We start from the raw sequence: 20972 nt of genomic DNA, 5'->3' as shown, positions 1-20972 counted from the left end.
AATTTGCTAGAGCAGCTCACAGAACTCAGGAAGAGTTTACTAACTAGATTACAGGTTTATTAGAAAAGGATATAGCTCAGGAATCAGATGGAATAGATGCATAGAGGAAGGTATGTGGGAAGTGGCACAGAGCTTCCTTGCTCTCTCTGAGCACCTGTCTGCCTGCATCTCCAAGTGTTCACCAACCTGAAAGCTCACTGAACCCAGTCCTTTTGGGGTTTCATAAAAAGGCTTCATCACATAGGCATGACTGGTTAAATCATTGGCCCTTGATGATTGAACTCAATCTCCAGCCCCTTTCCCCTCCCTGCGGTGGAGGGGGTGCGTGGGCGGGAGTTAGTTACAACCCTTTGGTCACACAGTTGGTTCCCCTGGCAACCAGCCCCATCCTTACTGGCTTTCCAAAAGTTATCTCATTAACGTAAACTCGGGAGTGGTTGAAAGGGGCTTGTTATGAATATCCAGAGACACCCTTATCACTCTTATCACTTAGAAATTCCAAGAGTTTAAGAGCTCTGTTCTAAAATCTAGGTTGAAGACCAAATAAATATTTCCTAGTATAAATCAGAACATCAAACATCACACCCTTATATTTTCCCTGCCCCAGCCCTGGAGTCCACCATTTCTCCAAGGAGCCTTGGTTCCTTTCAGTGGTAAGTAGTACTAAAAACTAAGTTCTGGTGCAAGGTGTGCTCAGTGGTACAGGGGTGTTATTGTTTCTAAGCCCTCAAGGCAGGCAGAGCTAGGAACTATATGTATGTGCACACACTACCTATCTATCTATCATCTATCTATCTAATCTATCTCTCTATCTATCCATCTATGTATCATATGTGTGTTTCATCTATTACATAGTAAAAACCATGAGTTCACAATTATTCTTTCATTCTCTCCTATCGCTTCTGTTTTTCGTCTGTTGTTGTTTTTGTATTTCTTTTCTCTGGCTGAAGAGACAGCACACTTAGTGAATTTTTTTCTTTGATCAACCCCTTGTTGAGCAATTCTTGTCATTATTCATTTTAATGTTCAAATTGTCCCATGATTGGTCAGTGGAGCCCCTTCGACCTAGCTCCTATGTCTTTTTGTTATGTTCCCATCAGTCCTTTGACATTTTTAAAAAATTCATTTATTTTTGTCTGCACTGGGTCTTCGTTGCTGTGTGTGGGCTTTCTCTAGCTGCGGTGAGTGGGGTGTACTCTTTGTTGCAGTGCGTGGGCTTCTCATTGAGGTGGCTTCTCTTGTTGCGGAGCAGGGGCTCTAGGCACACAGGCTTCAGTAGTTGTGGCATGCAGGCTCAGTAGTTGTGGCTCGTGGGCTCTAGAGCACAGCCTCAGTAGTTGTAGCACACGAGCTTAGTTGATCCGCGGCATGTGGGATCTTCCTGGACCAGGGCTTGAAACTGTGTCCCCTGCATTGGCAGGTGGATTCTTAACCACTGTGCCACCAGGGAAGCCGCCCGTCAGTTTCTGAGCATGTTTGTACATTACAGCAAAAGATGTTCCAGATTTACCTGTACTTTCTCTGCTCCAGCCCTGGAACCCACCATTTCTCCAAGTTCATTTTAGTGGGAATTGACAGTGAAAACTAGGATCTGAGCCCTAGGTGAACTCATTGCTTATGAAGTGTCATTTTTTCTAGATCTTTCTAGAACTAGAAAATATATACAAAACTATTAAAATACACAAGTTAACTGATACCTCTAATTTTATCCAGTGAAGTTTCTCCTCTTTTCCCCCCATTCCAGTTTCTTTCGTGTCTTCCACAGTGAACACCCTGACTAGCAGCAACATGAATATATTTCTACTCATCAGCTCAAACCTACAACACGCACAAATAAGCTTTGGAATTGCCTTTTTTTTTTTCAAAGAAAATCATATTCATACATGTACACATACACATCTATTGATACATAGGCAAAGGTCTCCCTTTTTCCCATTTCTGCTATACTGAGCCTTTTAAGCCTTTGTTGGCGTTTTGGTTCATACACTGGGGTCGGTGTATTTGTTCCGTCTAGAGGAAGCGGCGAGCAAAGCGCCGACTGGGTATCCAGGAAGCCGCCCAGGACCCAGTCCTGTGGCCACGAGGGCGCCTCACCACATGGCCAGGGCGGGGTCCGAGGGCTCATAGGGTTGTAACCAGGTGTCACTGTCCTCCTCTTCGGGGACGCGTTTCTCTCTAACTGGCAATGGGCAGATGGTAAGTGGATCTGGGTGTTCGCTGCCGTCATGGGCTCTAGGCCTGAAATACGCGCAGAGTGTCCCAGAGAAGGTGTCCGTGAAGGTGAAGATGTGGGAGCCATTGGATACGTTGAAGAAGGACAGCTTTCCCGCCTCGCAGTCCAGCAAGATGCCCACGCACCGGGGTGGCACGCGCATGGTGAGCGCGACGCGGTGCGGGTCCAGCACGAAGTACTCGCAGCCGTTCCACAGCCCCATCACCCAGTAGCCACCCGCCGGGCTCAGGCGCGCCTGCCCTGCGCGCGGCACCGCTGCCAGGCACGCGCCTAGGAACCAGCGGCTGCGGCGGCCCACGTGCACCTCCCAGTAGTGGCGGCCCGCGGAGAAGCGCTCCCGGCTTAGAACGCACATCTGCCCGGAGAACCGCTGGGGGTCACCCGCCGCTGAGCCCGGCGCCATCCTGCGGGAGGACACGCTCTTGCCATCCTCGGAGACCTCCAGGCTGGGGTGGGCGGAGCCAGGATCCAGGGTCACATCCACTGCGCAGAGGCATATGTTTAGTGCAGGTGAAGGACGGTTCTGCCCCCACTCCCACACCTGTCCCCTCCCCCGACAGGCAAACCCTCTAGTTCTCCCGATGGACCAATCAGTGGAATAGTCACGCCCTCTCCTGCAACCCCCTTCCCACCACCCTGGTACTGAAGGGGCATGAAAGTCACTTCCTAGTTTTTGAAAGTGATTAGAGGAATCCCATTTCTTTCCTGAACCGGCAGGTTCTTGAAATCCATGGTGCCATGCAGAGCAGAGAGAGCAAATGAGGTAGGTTTGTGGGGATAGAAGTGGGCTCACTTTCCCCAAGACCTGATCAACGGGAAGGAGCTTAGGGCTGATTCTGTCCCGGCTGCTCTCACCACTCTGTGTGACCATGAAATCACTAGTGAGCTCTGGGAGTCTTTTACAGCAATTTTAGGATTTTAAAACTGAAGGGGACCTCTGAGATCATCTAGTCCAGTACCCTGCACTCCAACACCCCATCCCCCCAAAAAAACCACACCCATTTGATGGATAGGAACCCTCTGTCAGATGATGTGGGAAGTTCCTTACAAACTCTGTATTCTCTCCTGCAAAGAGGCCCTAGTAGCAACCTTTCTGCCAGATGGAAACAAATGTAGTAATATCCAGAAAGCTATGTGCGTGTGGGAGCACGTGTGTGCACACAAACGTGTGCATGTGTGAGTGCAATCACATTAGTGCATGCGAGCATGTATGTGTGCAGGCATATGTGTCATATTATGTGTTTTATAAGTGAGCTTGTGTGTCTGTATGTGGACTCCATACTTGGCTCCTGGACAGACCCTTCCTCTAATCTCAGTTCTGGATACCTCCCTTCTACTTAAGATCCAGCCAACCTAACTCACAAGGCACAGTTCCTTGGCTTCAGTTACCTGCATGTTGTTGGGCTGCTCTCCACTCTGAAACCAAACAGAGAGGAAAAAAGAGGCTCAGAGATCTGAGTCAGTAACCCTAGAACCTTGAGGGAGGCTCAAGATGCAAAAGGGACGCCTACAAACTAAGTAACCTCATTCCCATCATGATAGCTGGCTTGGATCCAGACTGGCCTGGGTCCACCATGGTATCTTCCCGAGAATTTGGGATTGGGTAGGGGGCTGGTGTCAGTGCTGGCTTGTACCAAAGCTGTGTACAGGCTGAAGTTGTGCTGGGAACAGTGGGATGACAGAGTATGTGGGCAAAGAGAACCAATACAAGCAACTGGGATACCTTAAAGGATGGAAATGAAGCCTCAATCTCTGACTGGCTTAGTCTCCAGGAGGCCCAGCTGAGCTTGCATCAGAATAACCAGTAGATCTTTTAAAATATAGAGCTCTTGCATAGAATAACTCAATTCGATAAAGATGTCAGTTCTCCCTAAATTTATCTATAAATTCAAAGCAATCCCATGTAAAACTACTTTTGGATTTTTTTAGAAACTTCATAAATTTATCCTAAAATTTATATTTTAAAAAGGTCCATTAACTTTAAAAAAGAAGGGGAAATGGAGGAGGACTTGTACTTTCAGGTACTTTAAAAGCCAAAGTAATATGTGACCAAAAGACAGACCCATGAAGACATGGGAACTGAATATGCACTAAAGGTGATACCCAAATCAATGGGGAAACCATGGATGGTGTAGTAGGTGGCATTGGGAAAACTGACTCTTTATTCGGAGAAAAATTGCTGGATTCTTGTCTAACAACACCACATAAAATGGTGAATTTCAGATGGATTTAAAACCTGCACATAACACATATACGTTGAACAGAAGAAAATGTAAGAGACTGTCTTTGTGACCTAAATGTAAGGAAGATCTTCTTCAACAAAACTTCAAAAACACAAGCCATTAAGGTAAAAATGTGATGAATTAGCTTTTATCAAAATTGGTTATTTCTTTTCAATAAGGGGCACCATTGGACAAAGCGAATAGCAGGTGACAGAAGAGAAGAAGGAATTCACAATGTATAATAACAATGAGGGATTAATATCCTATATGTATATATCATATTCTATAATGATAATAATGTTGCATGAAGGATGCCTGCAAACCAAAAGACTCCATTCCCCAGCACTGACACCAGCCCTGTCTTGTGAATCAACAAGAAAAAGATAGCAATGCCGTATGGAAAATAGGCAAAGGACAGGAACTGGCAATTTTCAGAAGAGGAAGCCCCAAAAGCTAGCTAGCATATAAAGAGATGCTCAAACCTCTTAGTGTCCAGAGGAGTGCAAACCAAAAGAACAATTACTTATCCCCATTGACTGGCAAACTTAGAAAGCTGGCTCACACGGGATGTGGGCACATGGAGCCTCCACTGCGTGAAGGATGATGGCGCTACCTTCAGGAGATCCTTCTATCCCACTTAGTGACACATCCCCCATGGGCCAGCAGTTCCCCTCTTGGGTATACATCCCAGAGAAATCTCCGCACAGAGCCAGAAGGCAACACGTTTTCAGATATTTATTCAGCATTGTTTGTGGTGGCACAGAGTTGGAAGCAGGCTGGATGTCTTCTCCAGGAGGGTGGCTAGCTCAAATGGAGTGCTCTGCAGCAAGCAGATACAGACTAGATTTACATGCGGCAGCAGGGATGGATATTAAAACACAGCAATGAGTGAGGAAAGCAAGGAACAGCATGAGACTGTAAATGTCTTTACAGAAACTGAAGTGCACGTGCACAAAACAGAAATTCACCTCTTGCAAGAATACATACAAAATAAAGATACACATTAGACTTTGTTTTATGGGGGAAATGGAGGAAGGTACAGGGAGAAATATTTACATATAAGGTAACCTGCCTTATATTTACATATAAGGTAACTCTCACCAGGAGTGAGGGTCTTTGAGGGGGGACACCAGGAATCTAGGTGATTCTGATGTGCAGCCAGGATTGGCACCAATGATTTACCGTATGCTTACACTTCAGGACAATATAAAAGTAAAACTCAAATATAACCTATACCAAGCAACAGAGATTAATACATGTGTGTAGCTATGGAATAAACCAGAATGAAGCACAGTTGGTTAGTCAGAGCAGGTGACTGGGAAGCCGAGATGTGACGTGGACAGCGGGAGGAAAACGGGCTTCACTCACCAGCCTGGCCTTCAGCCTTTCTCCAGTCTGAAGCAGCCAAGGGAAAACAGAATTAGAACACCAGGTCCCTGCAGCTTCCTTGTTCACACGTCAAATTTTGCACCCACCCCTGCTCCTCTCCCCTCTCTCCTGCCACCCACACAGCCAGCAGAGTTCCAGCCTGGCCATCATACCTGGTTGGGAGATAAGAAGAACATACACGGATAACCAGATGCTACAAGGGGGACAACAAGAAATAGTTCTAAGGGGGGATCACTTACCCAGCTCCACTTGAAGTTTCCCTGTAAGCAGAACACACAGAGAAAACATCAGCCTTTGGATGAGTGGAACCACCTTCCCAAGGCAGTTAGGCCACTGGGAAGAGGTTTCTCAGTCTTAAACCACTGCTCACCCCGATCCCATCCTGGATGCTGCATCACCCATCTGCAGGATTCTTACACCTCATCCTATTCTTTGCTCTAAGGCAGAAATCTGCACAGGGCTGGGAAGGGAAAACTGGTCTTGATACTGAGGAGCCTCTTTCAAGGGTTCTGGTCTGGTTTGGAGAGGCTAATGCTCACTTGCCCTGTAATACAAGCTTTTCCTGGGGAGGAAGTCCTGTGTAAGTCCAGGCACTGAGCACACCCTGCATGAGCCTCAGGGTCACTTACTGGGTACGTCATTTAAAGAACCTGGAGGACATGACACTCAATTATTTCCCCAGGCCAGATACCAAAACTCTGATATTTTGCCACTAGAAACGCATTCCTCTGATTTCTCTAATCTTTATCCTCTTTTAAAAGTAAGACTGGGGGGGAGGGCGGGCTTCCCTGGTGGCGCAGTGGTTGAGAATCTGCCTGCTAATGCAGGGGACACGGGTTCAAGCCCTGGTCTGGGAAGATCCCACATGCCGCGGAGCAACTGGGCCCGTGAGCCACAACTGCTGAGCCTGCGCGTCTGGAGCCTGTGCTCCGCAACAGGAGATGCCGCGATAGTGAAGAGGCCCGTGCACCGCGATGAAGAGTGGCCCCCGCTTGCCGCAACTAGAGAAAGCCCTCGCACAGAAACGAAGACCCAACACAGCCATAAAATAAAAAATGAATAAATAAGCAAATATGGTTAAGAAAAATATATTAAAAAAAAAAGTAAGACTGGGAAAGGCAACAATATACACTAATTCAGCCTATGATGTTAATGATTTATTGTGGCTGTTTTTGTTGTTTGGTTGATTGCCTTTTTTGTTTGTTTGTTTTCCCCTCCATGACTAGGTAGACTGCAAGACAAGCTTCAACTTCACTCTTTTGTCTGGTGTTTTACTGGGGCAGACAAGGTGGTTCTCAAGGTCTTCCCCCACCCATGGTGGCCTTCTCCTCTCTCCCCTCTTCCTTTGGATTCACTCTTCCCTCCTCCCCCCACATGGTTTCAAGGTGCTGAGTCCCCCTGGGAAGAAAAGTGGATTTGATAAATTGCTTTCACTTTGGTGCAAATTAAAGATGGCTTCCTTCCCAGTGACATTTGCATTAAAAAGAGGTTATCCTAGGAAGATGAACTAGAGGGAGTAGACCTTTTACAGTGGAATTGTAACTGAATTGTACAATTTGCAGGAGAGGGCCTGGCAGAGTCTTTCCAGAGGGTCTTGGGTCAGGCTTCCTCGGCAGGTGTGCACAAATCGGTTTCGGAGGGGGAAGGCAGGAGGCGCAGAGGGATGGATTTCGAATTAGAGCGCTGCCATCCATTGCTCTCCAAAGGGGGCCTAAAATCACGGAACCCCTGCTTCCACCGTGCGCCGGGGTTAACCCCCGAGCCCACAGCCAGCACTGTGGGCATGGCACCCAGAACTTACCGAGTTCTTCTGTGAGTTTCCCTGGAGAAAGAAACGAAGAAAAGAGGAAAATCTCCATGGATCACTGAGGCCTTGCATCTCCAAAGTGTACAGACTTGGAACCCCATGTGCTCTGGAGAACCAGTGTGAGCTGGACTCGAGGGAGGAGAAGTGGAAGGAAACCTCTGCCGCCCCCCCCCCCGTCTCTGCCCTCTCCCAACCGCCCCCCCCCCCCCCCCCGCTGTGACCTACTCGTCTTCTTCACCCAGCGTCCCCACATCTGCTAGTCAGGGATGTGCACGAAGAGCGCGTCTTGCCCTCTGCTTACCTTTGTCCTTCTCCGCCTGCTTCTTCAGCTTTTCTGAAAGCAAGAAAAAAGAGGAGCAGACGTGAGTGTGCACGCTCCCCTGCCTGTTTCCATGACCCATGCCAGCCCTGCCTCCGCAGGATGGCCCCTCAGCAGTGCCCCGCTATGGCCGCCTCCACCACTGTGCACTTGGGCAAAGCGAACTCCAGGAGGGCAGCCCCCAGCCTGCCTGGTACCTTGGGACCTCCGTTGCTTCCGAAAGAAGTACAGCGCCAGCGTCGGGAGGAGAGCCAGGAGGAGAAGCGTTCCCACCAGAGTCCCGAGGAAAGCTCTCTTCCAGGGAGAGGTTCCGGGTAAAAATACGTCTGGAAAACACCCCACATGGAGTTGTCTCGATTTGGTCTTCGCTAAACATTAAGTGAGAAGACTAGTCTAGACACTGCGTGCCGGAAAACCTTCCCAGTGAGTGGTTGATGCTTCCTGGGCCCCAGCATAGCCCTCTGTAAAACGGGCCTGAGAACCAGTCTGCAGTGCTCTAGAGAGGTAACATCAGAGGACCAGCGGTGAACTTGAACTTGCTCAGCGCAGAGGAAAACACTGCAAACTGAAGGATGTGAAAGGAAGGCGCTGATGGGCTCTGCCCAGTCCTCCAGCTTAGAACTTCTGTGACCACAGCCCTGACCTCCCTCTACTTCTTCCTGCTCTTGCTTTACATCTAAGGGCATGACAATCCAAGGTGTTGATACCTGAAACCCAGTGAATAACTGCTCTCTACCACTCTGACGAATCCACACGTCATCTCCCGCTTCTTGCAAACACCTGGCTTCTACTTCTCATCACACCTTTGGAAGAACTGTTAGCAAAGCTTTGTGGGGCTGACTGACGGTTCTCTTCCCTCTCCAGGCTTCCTAGGGAGGATCTGCCCACAGGGAGAATGTGGGGCAGGGTTCACAAGGACAGTGGCTGGACAGTAAAGAAATGAATGCAAAATAGAGAGCAACCCTTGAGAAACTCTTGCGGCAGTTTAACAGAATAATTTTGTGTCTGTTGAAGACCATAAGAAATTGGTGCTTTTATCTCAGTGGTCTTTAAATTTTTTTATTTTTTTATTGTAGTAAAATATACATAACCTAAAATTTACTATCTTAACCATTTTAAGCTTATAGATCAGCAGCATTAAGTATATTAACATTGTTGTGCAACCATCACCACCAGAACTTTTTTCATCTTCCCAAACTGAGACTCTATACCCATTAAACACTAATTCCCCATTCCCCCCACGCCCCCAGCCCCTGGTAACATCTATTCTACTTTCCCTCTCTATGAATTGACTATTCTGGGTACGTCATATAAAGAGAATCATACAATATTTGTCCTTTTGTGTCTAGCTTATTTCATTCAGCATAATGTGTTCTTTCGGTTTTCAATTTTATTTTTCTAGCAGTGCATTTTTATTGTCTTGGTTAAAAGTATTGAGCTACAAAGGATTGGTCCTTCACCACAGGTGTTTTTGTAGCACTGACTTAGGGGTTAAAGAGCTCAGGGTCCTTTGCCTCCCTGACCTGCAATCTCCAGCCTCTCCTGCATCTTTCCAGCTCCTCAGATAGCTACACACATTTCCATCTCAGGACCTTTGCACTTGAATGGCCTCTACCTGAATGGCCTCCTTGCAGATATCCATGTGACCCACACCCTTTGTCAAGGTTAAACACAAATTTAAAAACTGGATTTCCCCTGGTGCAAAAACGGAGGGAGATTCCCCTTTCCCTTCTCTTAGAGTATTTCCTTTAGAAAATTTGTAAATTCTTTCTCTATCCCCTCAAGATGTATACAAATCTTTTTGAAAGTTAAATAAGCCCCTTGGCAATTTTAAAACCCAGGAATGTTTTTCTTAAGGAGCTCAGCGCCATCTCTTTGAAATGGAAACATCAAGGAGAGAGTACCCCTATCTCCAGGTCTGCTGGGAGTTTCACTTAGGCACCTGGCTCCGAGTTGTAATTACATGCTTGTCATAGAGATAAGTGATATCTTGTTTCTCCTTTGGATAAAGACAATTAGCTAACACAGATGTTACTCATTACCCAATTACCAGGTAAATTTCGGGTGAACTATGTGTGACACATGGTGCTTATCAAGTCCTCTTACCTGAGGACAAGTTATCGCTTATAAGGGTGAGATTTCTTTCTGTTATGGTAATATAACTATTGATTTGGACCGATGTGAAACATGGCCCATAGGTTGGGTTTATCCTCAAGACTTAAAACAATCAGAGCCATGAACGTTAAATCCTTCAAGTGGGTGCCTCACAATAAAACTTTGATCCTAGATAATCGTCTTCCTTTGAGCTCAGTGCCTAACGGTCTTCTTCCCTGATCCACCACTTTTAAATCCATATATACACTCCACCCCGCCTTAGCATGCTTCCCTGCTTCATGTTTCTCTGTCTCAGATAACACCTTCTAACATGTGCTGTAATTTACTCTTTTGTGTATCGGTTTCCCCCACTGGAATGTGGACCTGAGGCCAAGGGTTTGGGGAACATTGTGGGTGATCAATAAATATTGTTTGAGGGATAAAATTAGGACCACACGGGCTCTCATGATGCCCTCCAATAACTAGAGTTTCTGGATTTTAGTGCCTGGTTTTTGGCTCATAATATTGGCTTTCTGGGTCCTCCCTCGATTACTGTTCGGGTTGTCAGTTGTACACTCAGTAGGTTCCTGATATTATGGCTGACTTTCAAGGTGTCAAGTTTAGCCCACCCCATACACAGCCAGGCTCCAGTGCCATTGTGTCCTAATAGATGGTCTTAGGGATGATGGACATGGAGAACTTGAAGACTAGGAAGATGAGGGTGAGCTGGCACCCACTGACCTGCTATCTGGACCACGAACTCTTTCTTCTGGCCCAGGAGGGGGTTCTGGATGGAGCAGGACACGTTGCTGTGGGCCCCCCCTTGGACGACCACAGAGGTTTCCAGACTGAACAGGCCTTGGGCATCCTTGACGATGACTTCAGTCTCTGGAGGCAGGCATCGTCCCTGATGGTCTCTCCACTGAGACTGTGGCTTGGGGTACCAGCCACTGGAGCTGCACCTTAGCTGAATGCCTTCCTGCTTGAAGCCCTCAAGGGAGATTTGAGGGTCCGAGCCCAGCCCTGAGAGAGGCAGGAAGAGTGGGAAAGATCAGGCTCCTTCCCAGAAGTGGTATGCGAAGTTCATGCCACCATTCACCATTTGCAGTCACCATAAGGCATCGTGACTGTGACTGCTCTTAACACACTTGTGGGCTTGCAGCCCTCCACCAATGGACTATAAATGACACGCTAAATCACCGGTGGCATGTGGGGACAGCACTACCTCTGAAGGGCATTTTAAAATAGGGAAGGGCTACTGATATTTAGTCATATAATGCAAGGGACAGTCCCCCTAGAATGAAGAGTAATCCCACACAAATTTCAACAGACTGTCTTTGCTCTCTCTTGAATCCCACCGACACTCAAGTGGCTTTGTTATATATACTTCTTTACCTCTCTATCCAAGTAAGCTAGCTTTATATTTTGAATATGCAAAACATTAAGATGGTTTAAACATCAATACTGTAAAAGACAGTAGATCAAAAAAGCCCCAGGCATTTCTCCATCCTTTCCATCCCATTGCACCCTCTCCTCCCTTAAGTAACCAATTTCATTAGCTTCTAGTTTATCCTTCTTGTTTCTTTTGTGCCATGTTTCTCCTCCTTTCTTGCACAAAAGTTAACATGCTATAGAACCTCTTTTGCATCTTCCTTTTTTCTCTTAAAGACATCATATAAATCACTCCACATCAGCTTAGAGCTCTTTCTCATTTTTTAGCTGCATAGTGTGATAGACCACGCTCAGCATCTATGCTTGGACATTTAGGGAGTTTCCACTGTTGTACAGTGTAAACTTATACATATGCCTTTTTTCATATTGGAGCTGTGGGAGGTGTATCTTCAGGGTTAACTCCTAGAGGTAGAATTGCTGTTCAAAGGGTAGATGCACAGGCAGTCCTGTTAGCCATTGCCTAATCCCCCTGACCTGGAGCTGCAGGACTTTGAACTCCACCAAGAAGGTAGGCAGGGACTTCCCTGGTGGCACAGTGGTTAAGAATGTGCCTGCCAATGCAGGGAACACGGGTTCGAGCCCTGGTCCAGGAAGATCCCACATGCTGCGGAGCGACTAAGCCCATGTGCCACAACTACTGAGCCTGTGCTCCAGAGCTTGCATGCCCCAACTACTGAAGCCTGCGCGCCTAGAGCCTGTGCTCCGCAACAAGAGAAGCCACCGCAATGAGAAGCCCGCGCACCGCAACGAAGAGTTGCCCCCGCTCCCCGCAGCTAGAGAAAGCCCGTGTGCAGCAACGAAGATCCAGTGCAGCCAAAAATTAATTAATTAATTAATTAATTAATTTTAAAAAAAAAAAGGTAGGAGGGGGCCTGCTTCCCTACACCTCCACCAAGAGTGTGTGATCCAAATATTGAATGTTTGCCAATCTGATGTGTAAAAAAATTGTATCTCTGTAGCTTTAATTTGCCTTTTTCTCACTATGAGTAAAAGTAATCATCTTTTCTTATGTTTCAGGGCCATTTGTGTATCTTTTTTGTGTGCATTTTTTTGTTCACTTTCTAATGAATCTTTCTTTTTAATACTTTTTTTTTAATTAGAGATATTTTCCCTTTCTCTGTTCTTTTCTATCTACTCTTGACCTGTTTCCAAATGGACCATTTTCTCCTCTCTGTTGGGGCTTGACCAGGTCACGCACCTGCCACCTCCAGCTCCCAGACCGCTTCCCCAGTGAAGTCGCTGGAGACGAAGCGGCACCCGTACGGACCCTCGTCAGCGGGGACCACGGGGTGGAGCCTCAGGGTCACGCTGCCATCAGCGATCTCGTCCGTGATGAGTTCGGTCCTGTTCTGGAACTGCGCCATCTGCTGGCCATAGAACTCCTGCCGCTCCCGGTACAGGTGCACCACGTCCGAGGCCTGGCTCCGGAACCAGCGGATCTCCATGTGCTCAGCGTTCCGGTACGGCGACAGGTGGCACGAGAATTCCACCTCATCCCCGACGTGTGCCAGAATGGGCTCCCCATGGCCTACCACCCTGACCTCCTCTAGGACGAGAACCCGGACAGTGGCCCAAATCAGCGCTCCTCAAATATGTTTTTTTGCAGTAAACCATTCAAATGACAAAGGTGAGACACTCTACAGGATGCCCGGTCCGGTTGCATGAACAAGTAATTGTCATGAAAAAGCTGAGTGTGCCTCATTAAAAAATACACAAGGAACATTACAACCAGATACAAATGTGTGGTGCCGGACTGGTAGCTGGTTTGAACCAACCAACTGCAAATATTATTTGGGGGACAGTTATGTAAATATGGCCAGGGCATTAAATTAAATGGAATCTTTGGCAAAAAAAATAAATAAATAAAGCAAGTTTCAAAACCATATGTACACTATCCTCTTATTTGATTAAAAATTTGACATATTTGCATAAATGTGCAGAATAAAAGATCTGAAGGGAAATAGACCAAATTATTGATAGTGATAATTTCTGCCTGGTGGGAATAGATGCTTTCTTATTTTTGCCTTGTCTGATTTTCTAACATTTTATAATGCACATGGACAGCTTCTGTAATAACAAAGGGTATTAAAATAATCTAGGGGAGCTCCTTGTTTCATGGGTTTTCCTATCTAAGGCCAAATCCTGCTTTCAAGATTTTAATTTATCTGGATCTTTCATTTGATCGTTCTCTGCAGTGATGTCTCGGTATGGCTCCTCTACTCCCTGTTTTCTGCAATTTCCATGAGAGTTGCTATTCCTGCTGCAGTGCCTTTCTACCCAGCATGACTTCATTCTTGTTTCTGGCTTCTGTACACCTCCTTTCCTTCTTTCAACGCTCAGCTTAATCCCACCCTAAATTCTTCCTTTATGAATCTCTCCCATCCTTCACTTTGCGCATATAGCATGGGGGCACCTTTCTTCACTACATTTGAGACCCCTTGTTGCCCACTGGGTGTAGCCCTGACACCATCCCTACCAGTTTTCCTCTCCAGGTTCTCTCCAGCTGTCCCTGCCCCCATGCCTGATGCCTGGCCCTCTTCCTGGGCACACCCTACCTCAGTTTACTCTCCATCTGTCATCTTCCTGGAGAATGTGCATCCTGCAAGGCTCTACTCAAATAATACCTCTTTTCTATGGCCCTTCATGGCTTTCTGGAAAAAACAAACTGGTCTCTTGATTGTGCTCCCAAATCCTTGGGTACATTTCTCTTGCAGCTCTGGTCCCACAGCTGGACAGCCGTGTATGTCATGTCTGTCCCCCTCCCTTGAATAACTGAGGATCTGGGCTGTGCCTAGTTACCTTGGTATCCCTGGTTTCCAGCTCAGGGAATTAGGGAATTGTATTTGCCTAACTAGTTTACACTCTCTGTTAGTTGCTTCTTTCATGAGAGATGGTAAGGTTAGGGTCCTTCCTGCCGTTCAAAAGCTATGGCTTATATGCAGGAGAGGAGTTAAAAATATTTTCCAACTGGTTCAGCCTAAGCACAGACCAATAAGAATTTCCTGGCACCCTGCTGCTGTGCCTTCTGCCATGCTTGTGAGCTGTGGAGTTGTGGGTGGCTGCAGGGATGGTGGGGGAGCACTGTGGGGCTGGATGGTGTTTGGGGGCAGTAGCTCTTTAACAACTGGGATGGAAATCTTATATTTTAGCCCCTGGCACAGCCAGGTACCAGGCTACAAGATCTCAGCCCTGGGATCACATGCAGGAGGGGTGGGCAGAAGCTGAGGTGCTCACGTCCTGGCTGTCTGGGCTGCAGATTAGACATGTTACCTGAGTGCATCTCCCCGGGCTGAAGGAGGAGGAGGAGGTGAGTGAGGAAGAAGAGACTGCTGGGAAGACGTACTCGCTGGTAGGAGTCCAGGGAGACTGGGAAATCCATCACTTTTCCTCAGCAGTGGGGGCCACCTGGAGAGGGACAAAGAGGTACTGGAGTGACGCAGGAGAGCTGGAGCTCCATGCATCAGGCCTGACGTCTGTCACTGCCTCAATTATTTTTTGTCTGGTTCTTGCAAGCTCCAGTGCCTGGCTTCTTTTCAATCATAGCCAGATGTGAGAGCTGCTTCTAATTTTAACAGGCGACACTGCTTATGGCATTGTTGGCCTTGCTTGGACTCACAGAGCTGAGAGAGGACAAGGCCAAAGGGTCCCAGAGGAAGCAGCTTCTGAGCTTCTCATTGTTTAGAGCCAGGAACAGAGCCATGCATTGTGTTGGGGCTGAGCTAGGATTTAGTGACTTTGCCCAAACAAAGGGAAACCTATAAGGATTCCCAGATGCATTTTCCTTCTCTCTGCCCAACGTTGCTCCCAGTTCCCTTTGACCTGGAACATCAGGTCCACAAAACAGAGGAACAAACACAGAGTTCTAATCTTTCCGAAGTAGGATGCATGCCTGGGCTGCCTTTTAACTCCAGCCACATCTAGGACACCTTCTTCCATCCCTGAGACTTCAGATGAAGCTCCCAGGAGGTCAGCTGGTGACTGTCACTGAGTCAATAGCATCTTTGAGACCATAGTGATGGTGCCGTCCCATCTATCCCTCCCCATGCCACATCTGTGGCACTGGAGACCCAGCCCCAGGCAAGGGCTGTTCCCTCTTCACTCCTGAGGCCCCTTTGGGACCTGAAGTAATGCCTCACAGTGTGAGAACCAGTGAGCCTGGGCAGCTGTACATCTTGGGAGATATATAAGCCTCTCCACATTTCTCCTCTATTTAGTTGTGAGACTTTAGACAGATTATGTAACTTGCTGAACCTTAATTTCTTTGCTTAAACAATGGAAGAAACCAGTCCAGCTCAGAGGGTTGTTAAGCTTAAGCCTCCTATGGGTGGGATAGGTGCTCTCTAAAGAAAAGTCAGGGACTTCCCTGGTGGTCCAGTGGTTAAGACTCCACGCTTCCAATGCAGGGGGCCCCCGGTTTGATCCCTGGTCAGGTAACTAGATCCCGCCTGCATGCTGCACTAAGCTCTCTCATGCCACAACGAAAAGATCCCACATGCCACAATTAAAAAGATTCCGCATGCCCTAACGAAGATCTCGCATGTGGCGACAAAGATCCCGCATGCAGTGACTAAGATCTGGCACAGCCAAACAAATAAATAAATATTAAAAAAAAAAAGTCAGCTCCTCTCTCTGCCTCCATCTTCCAAACATCTGCTCTCTGCTCTCCATCTTCTTCCAGAGGCTGCCTCCCTCTCCTTTCATGCCATCATAGCACCCCCAGAGCAGAAAGCCCCATGCAGTTTCTACTCTCCAGCTCCCCCAGTCTCCCTTCTCCCTCTGTCTGCCACCCCACTCCACTGTTTGGTTTTCCTTTTCCCACAGACTTGCGAGGTGGCACGTGTTCCTGGGGTCCTGTGGCTGCAGAGTCCCAGCCACACCCTCAGCAATAGCACTAGTGGGATGTAGATGATGGACTTTATTTTTTTATTGAAGTATAGTTGATTTACAATGTTGTGTTAATTACTGCTGTACAGCAAAGTGATTCAGTTATACACATATATATTTTTAAAATATTTGTTTCCATTATGGTTTGTCATGGGACATTGAATATAGGTCTCTGTGCTCTACAGTAGGACCTTGTTTATCCATTCTATATATAAAAGCTTACAGTAAAAAAAAAAAAAAAAGTTGAACTCAAAAAGAGTAGAATGATGGTTACCAAGGGCTGGGAAGGGGAGGGGGGAATGGAGTAAATACTGGTCAAATGGTACAAACTTTCAGTTATAAGATGAATAAGTTCTAAAGCTCTAATGTACAGCATGGCGATCATAATTAATAATACTGTATTGTATACTTAAATTTTTCTAAGAATAAATTTTTAGTGTTCTCACCACACAAAAAAAGGTAGCTATGTGAGACGATGGATATGTTAATTAGCTTGATTGTGATAATCATTTCACAATGAATGCACATATCAAAATATCAGATTGTATACTTTAACTCTATACAATTTCTATTTGTCAATCATACTTCATAAAGCTGAGAGAAAAAAGTATTAGCTTTTAGTAAATTGTTTTTCTGCAACTATTGTGATAATCATTTCACAATGAAAGCACATATCAAAATATCACATTGTATGCTTTAAATATATACAATTTTTATTTGTCAATCATACTTCATAAAGCTGAGAGAAAAAAGTATTAGCTTTTAGTAAATTATTTTTCTGCAACTATTCAGGTGGTCATATATTTTTTTTTCTTTTTTTCCTTTCATCTGTTTTTCAATTGATTTATTTAATTTACCTAAATTGACAAAATTCTTAGACTAAAATTGTTAACAATAAAAAATGAAAGCTTACAGTAGATGAAGGACTTAAAAAGCTGCTGGTCGGGGGCTTCCCTGGTGGCGCAGTGGTTGAGAATCTGCCTGCCAATGCAGGGGATGTGGGTTCGAGCCCTGGTCTGGGAAGATCCCACATGCCGCGGAGCAACTAAGGCCCGTGAGCCACAACTGCTGAGCCTGCGCGTCTGGAGCCTGTGCTCCGCAACAAGAGAGGTCGCGATAGTGAGAGGCCTGCACACCGCGATGAAGAGTGGCCCCCGCTTGCTGCAATTAGAGAAAGCCCTCGCACAGAAACGAAGACCCAACACAGGCAAAAATTAATTAATTAATTAATTAATTTAAAAAAACAAAACAAAAACGGAGCCCTGGGATTAAGAGGTACAAATTAAAAAAAAAAAAAAAAAGCCGCTGGTCATGCAGCAGAAGACTAGTCTCAGGAGGTGTGCAGGTGAGTTAATGGAAGGGAGGCTCCCTGACTGACCTCTGTGCTGGAAGGACATTGGCTGACAGGACTACAGCAGGAGGGAGGGGCAATGGCCTATGAGTCGAGTGGGCCAGGGTCTGCGGGCCCTGCCCTTCCACACGCAGGTGGGAAGACAGAGGGGCAAGTTGGGGTGGCTCCGTTCACGTTTCAGAAGGGAGCCCTCAGGGAGGAGATAGGAGTTCCCTCTGAAGTGTGCCCGGCTGATAGCCAGCAGCTATTGGAATCATTATTCACACAGTAACCAGCAGAACAGAGCCCTTGGGCCAGGGGCCAGGCTCAGGCTGGACAGTCCAGCCTCTTGCCCTTTTGGCTGATGGCAGGAATGTGTCTGTGACAGGCCTAGAAACTGGCAGCAAAGGACATAGAGCCCCATGGGGTGAAGCCATGAGGGTTTATCAGCACCAGCTAATGCCTTCCAAAACAAGAGGGGCTCAGAGAGTGTTTCTGGATCCATTTGGATCAGCCAGACTCTGAGGAATTGGTCAAGACTTGTGCTAGGTGGTAACTTGAGTCCTTCCCAAGGCAGCAATGGGGCATTAGACAGGCCCGCAGCAGGGGGCAGGGGCACCTCCCAGCAGGAGCACATGCTCCAATATTCCCAGGCAGGGGGAGGCTGCCACCTGTCAGTCAGTGTGTTCCAGACACAGGAATTACTATCAGGGCTGCAGTTCTCTGTTGTGATACATTCATGGGATTTCAGTCACTGAGGCTGCAGGGGGAAGAGGTCATAAACACACATGTACACATGCATGTGCCCACAGTAATAAAAACTAATATAAATTGAGCGCTTACTATCTACCAAGTACTTACGTATATCAGAAGTATTATCACTATTATTATAGGACCAAATTACAGGCAAGGAAACCGAGGGGCAGGGAGGCCAAGCGACTTGCCCTGCACACACGGCTAGAAGGTGGTGGAGTAGGGGTTCCTCCCAAGCTCTGCCCTTCTCTTGATACAGATTCCACAACAGCTGTCATGTGTCAAAGTTGGGTGCACTCTCAGTTTTCCTGTTCCCTAAACTGTGACCTCTGTTAGGAATCGCCTGGTCACAGACTGCAGTGCTCACCCTGAAAGCATCTCACATGCACTGAAGAAGTGGCTTGGGCTTCCCTGGTGGTGCAGTGGTTGAGAGTCTGCCTGCCAACGCAGGGGACGCGGGTTCGAACCCTGGTCTGGGAAGATCCCACATGCCGCGGAGCAACTGGGCCCGTGAGCCACAACTGCTGAGCCTGCGCGTCTGGAGCCTGTGCTCCGCAACAGGAGAGGCCGCGATAGTGAAGAGGCCCGCGCACCGCGATGAAGAGTGGCCCCCGCTTGCCGCAACTAGAGAAAGCCCTCGCACAGAAACGAAGACCCAACACAGCCATAAATAAATAAATAAATAAATTTTTTAAGAATCTCATTAAAAAAAAAAAAAGAGTGGCTTGAGCCCCCATATGTCAGCCACAAGACTAACCAACCAACAAATGCATAAAAATTTAAAAATCCACTTCTGATAAAACAACTTAAAACTGGAGTTTCCCTTAGACCTTATCAACAGCATCTTCTCTAGCAGGAGGTAATGCTTTGTGGTACCTTTCCTTCCAACACTCAAGGACCTGACTTTAAAGACTTTAATAGGAGGGAGACAGTCTGGCAAATTCTTGAAGGGACTTCAGAAGGGCTGAATGCCCCTTCCTGATCTAAAGGGCACCCTACTCCCCACTCGCTGCCTGAAGTTTGCCTTTTCCAACCTCCCTTTGCAGTTGAAAATCTCTGATCCTTACCCCTCTGAAGGGAAACACTTTCTGATTTCAGCTATTCGCATCACAGTGTAAATGGATTTCAGATTCTCTTTCTGAAAAGAAAAAGAATGGGGAGGTTTTGCGGGGGAAAGTTGAGACTGGCCACGTTGCATATTTGGGGAAGAGAGAGGACCCAGTGAGGGGAAGGACAGCCAGAAAGGGGGTCTCAGGCTGGAGCTAAGCTTTGCTGGTGGGGTACCTGCTCCCTGCTCTCCAGGGAGCCTCTGAAGACACAAGGAGGAATAAGGGTCGTGCACACCGATGGCAAAGAAATGCTGCTGAAATGCGGCTACCTTCCACCCAAGCCTGTCTTTCCTCTTCCTTCTTCTTTCTTTCTCATTTTTTCCCTGGCCTCACTCCAACCCCATTCCAGTTTTCTCCTCCTGCATCCCCAACTCCTAAACAACATTTATGTTCCCTTGATTTCCAGTCTTCAGCTCTTGAGTTTCTCTTTAAAGATTATTATATTCTGCTTTTGCTAATTTGTAAGCTTGGGCTGTGTGTGCTTTGCCCTTCACCCATTCTCCGTATCCTAAGCTATGAGCCCCCAGGCATAGGGCTTTTGCACTCTTGCACCCGCTCCCCTTCTAGCACCTGCTGCAATGCTTTGCCCTTCACAAGCTGTCAATGAATGCTTGCTGGCTTGCTTTGGTTTTTATTTCAATAGGTCCACAAGAGGGTTTCCACCCCTTGTCTCTACAGGAGATGACTTGTCCCAAGGAGGGACCCTCTTTGAGGCTTCACATGGCTTGAGGGGGAAATGGGATGTGTCAGAATCCTTCCTCTTCAAGTGGAGCTGCCTAAATGGGCATCTCCCCTTGGTCACACTGACATCCCTATCCTGCAGCCAGGCTCAGCTGATAAGACGGTGCCAACCCATCTTGCACTCTCTCCTAAGCCCTCATTTCTGCCTCCCATTTCTGAAAGGTGGAGGTTTAGACAGGCATTGAGAATGAGGCACATACCTGGCAAGTAGCAGCAAAGGGTCCAAAATGGCGGATGAATCCTGGTGATCTCAATTTCCCTGCAAGGGAGACAACTGTGAAGTATCCAGATTCCAGATGCTAAGGTCCGCTAGACATGGGCTGGCAGTTCAGTTGAGGGGGGACCAGCTCATCTTTGACAAAATTACCCACCCACCTTCCACCTTAAGACACACGCTGCTTGCCCTGCCCTTTGCTATAAAAACCAAGATAGATAGAACAAAACGAGGAAGTCTCTGTCACATCCTGCCTGTGTGAGGAAAACCATGAATTGAATTTCCATGGAAAATGTCCCTCCAAGGTCTTAGAAGGAGGGGAAAGGTATCTGGGAGGTTTGTAGAGACTGCAAACTACAGAGGCTCAGAGCAGGGAAGAAATGCTCCAGCTGGCTGCCCGGGATATCTGGGGCTCCAGGGAGGCA

General features: G+C 47.1%; 1 protein-coding gene across 2 annotated transcripts; it reads right to left on the bottom strand.

Moving 5' to 3' along the window:
* Positions 1 to 2090: 2090 nt before the first annotated feature.
* Positions 2091 to 14895, bottom strand: BTNL9 (butyrophilin like 9). Of its 2 annotated transcripts, XM_068536623.1 has the most exons (10): positions 14787 to 14895; positions 12715 to 13062; positions 10806 to 11087; positions 8168 to 8296; positions 7953 to 7985; positions 7646 to 7666; positions 6084 to 6104; positions 5824 to 5850; positions 3623 to 3649; positions 2091 to 2716 (listed from the first exon to the last, which is right to left on the bottom strand). In XM_068536623.1, the coding sequence occupies exons 1-10, from the start codon at positions 14893 to 14895 to the stop codon at positions 2091 to 2093; spliced, it is 1623 nt and encodes a 540-aa protein (XP_068392724.1). The 2 variants fall into 2 exon arrangements, with proteins under 2 accessions (XP_068392724.1, XP_068392725.1); XM_068536624.1 differs by lacking the exons at positions 2091 to 2716; positions 3623 to 3649 and adding an exon at positions 5262 to 5275 and having other exon boundaries at positions 14787 to 14796.
* Positions 14896 to 20972: the final 6077 nt, after the last annotated feature.

This window comes from Eschrichtius robustus, chromosome 2 (assembly GCF_028021215.1).
Source record: "Eschrichtius robustus isolate mEscRob2 chromosome 2, mEscRob2.pri, whole genome shotgun sequence".
NCBI classification, from domain to species: domain Eukaryota; kingdom Metazoa; phylum Chordata; class Mammalia; order Artiodactyla; family Eschrichtiidae; genus Eschrichtius; species Eschrichtius robustus.
Note: the sequence above shows the minus strand (reverse complement) of the source record. Positions and strands in the feature narration are given on the sequence as shown.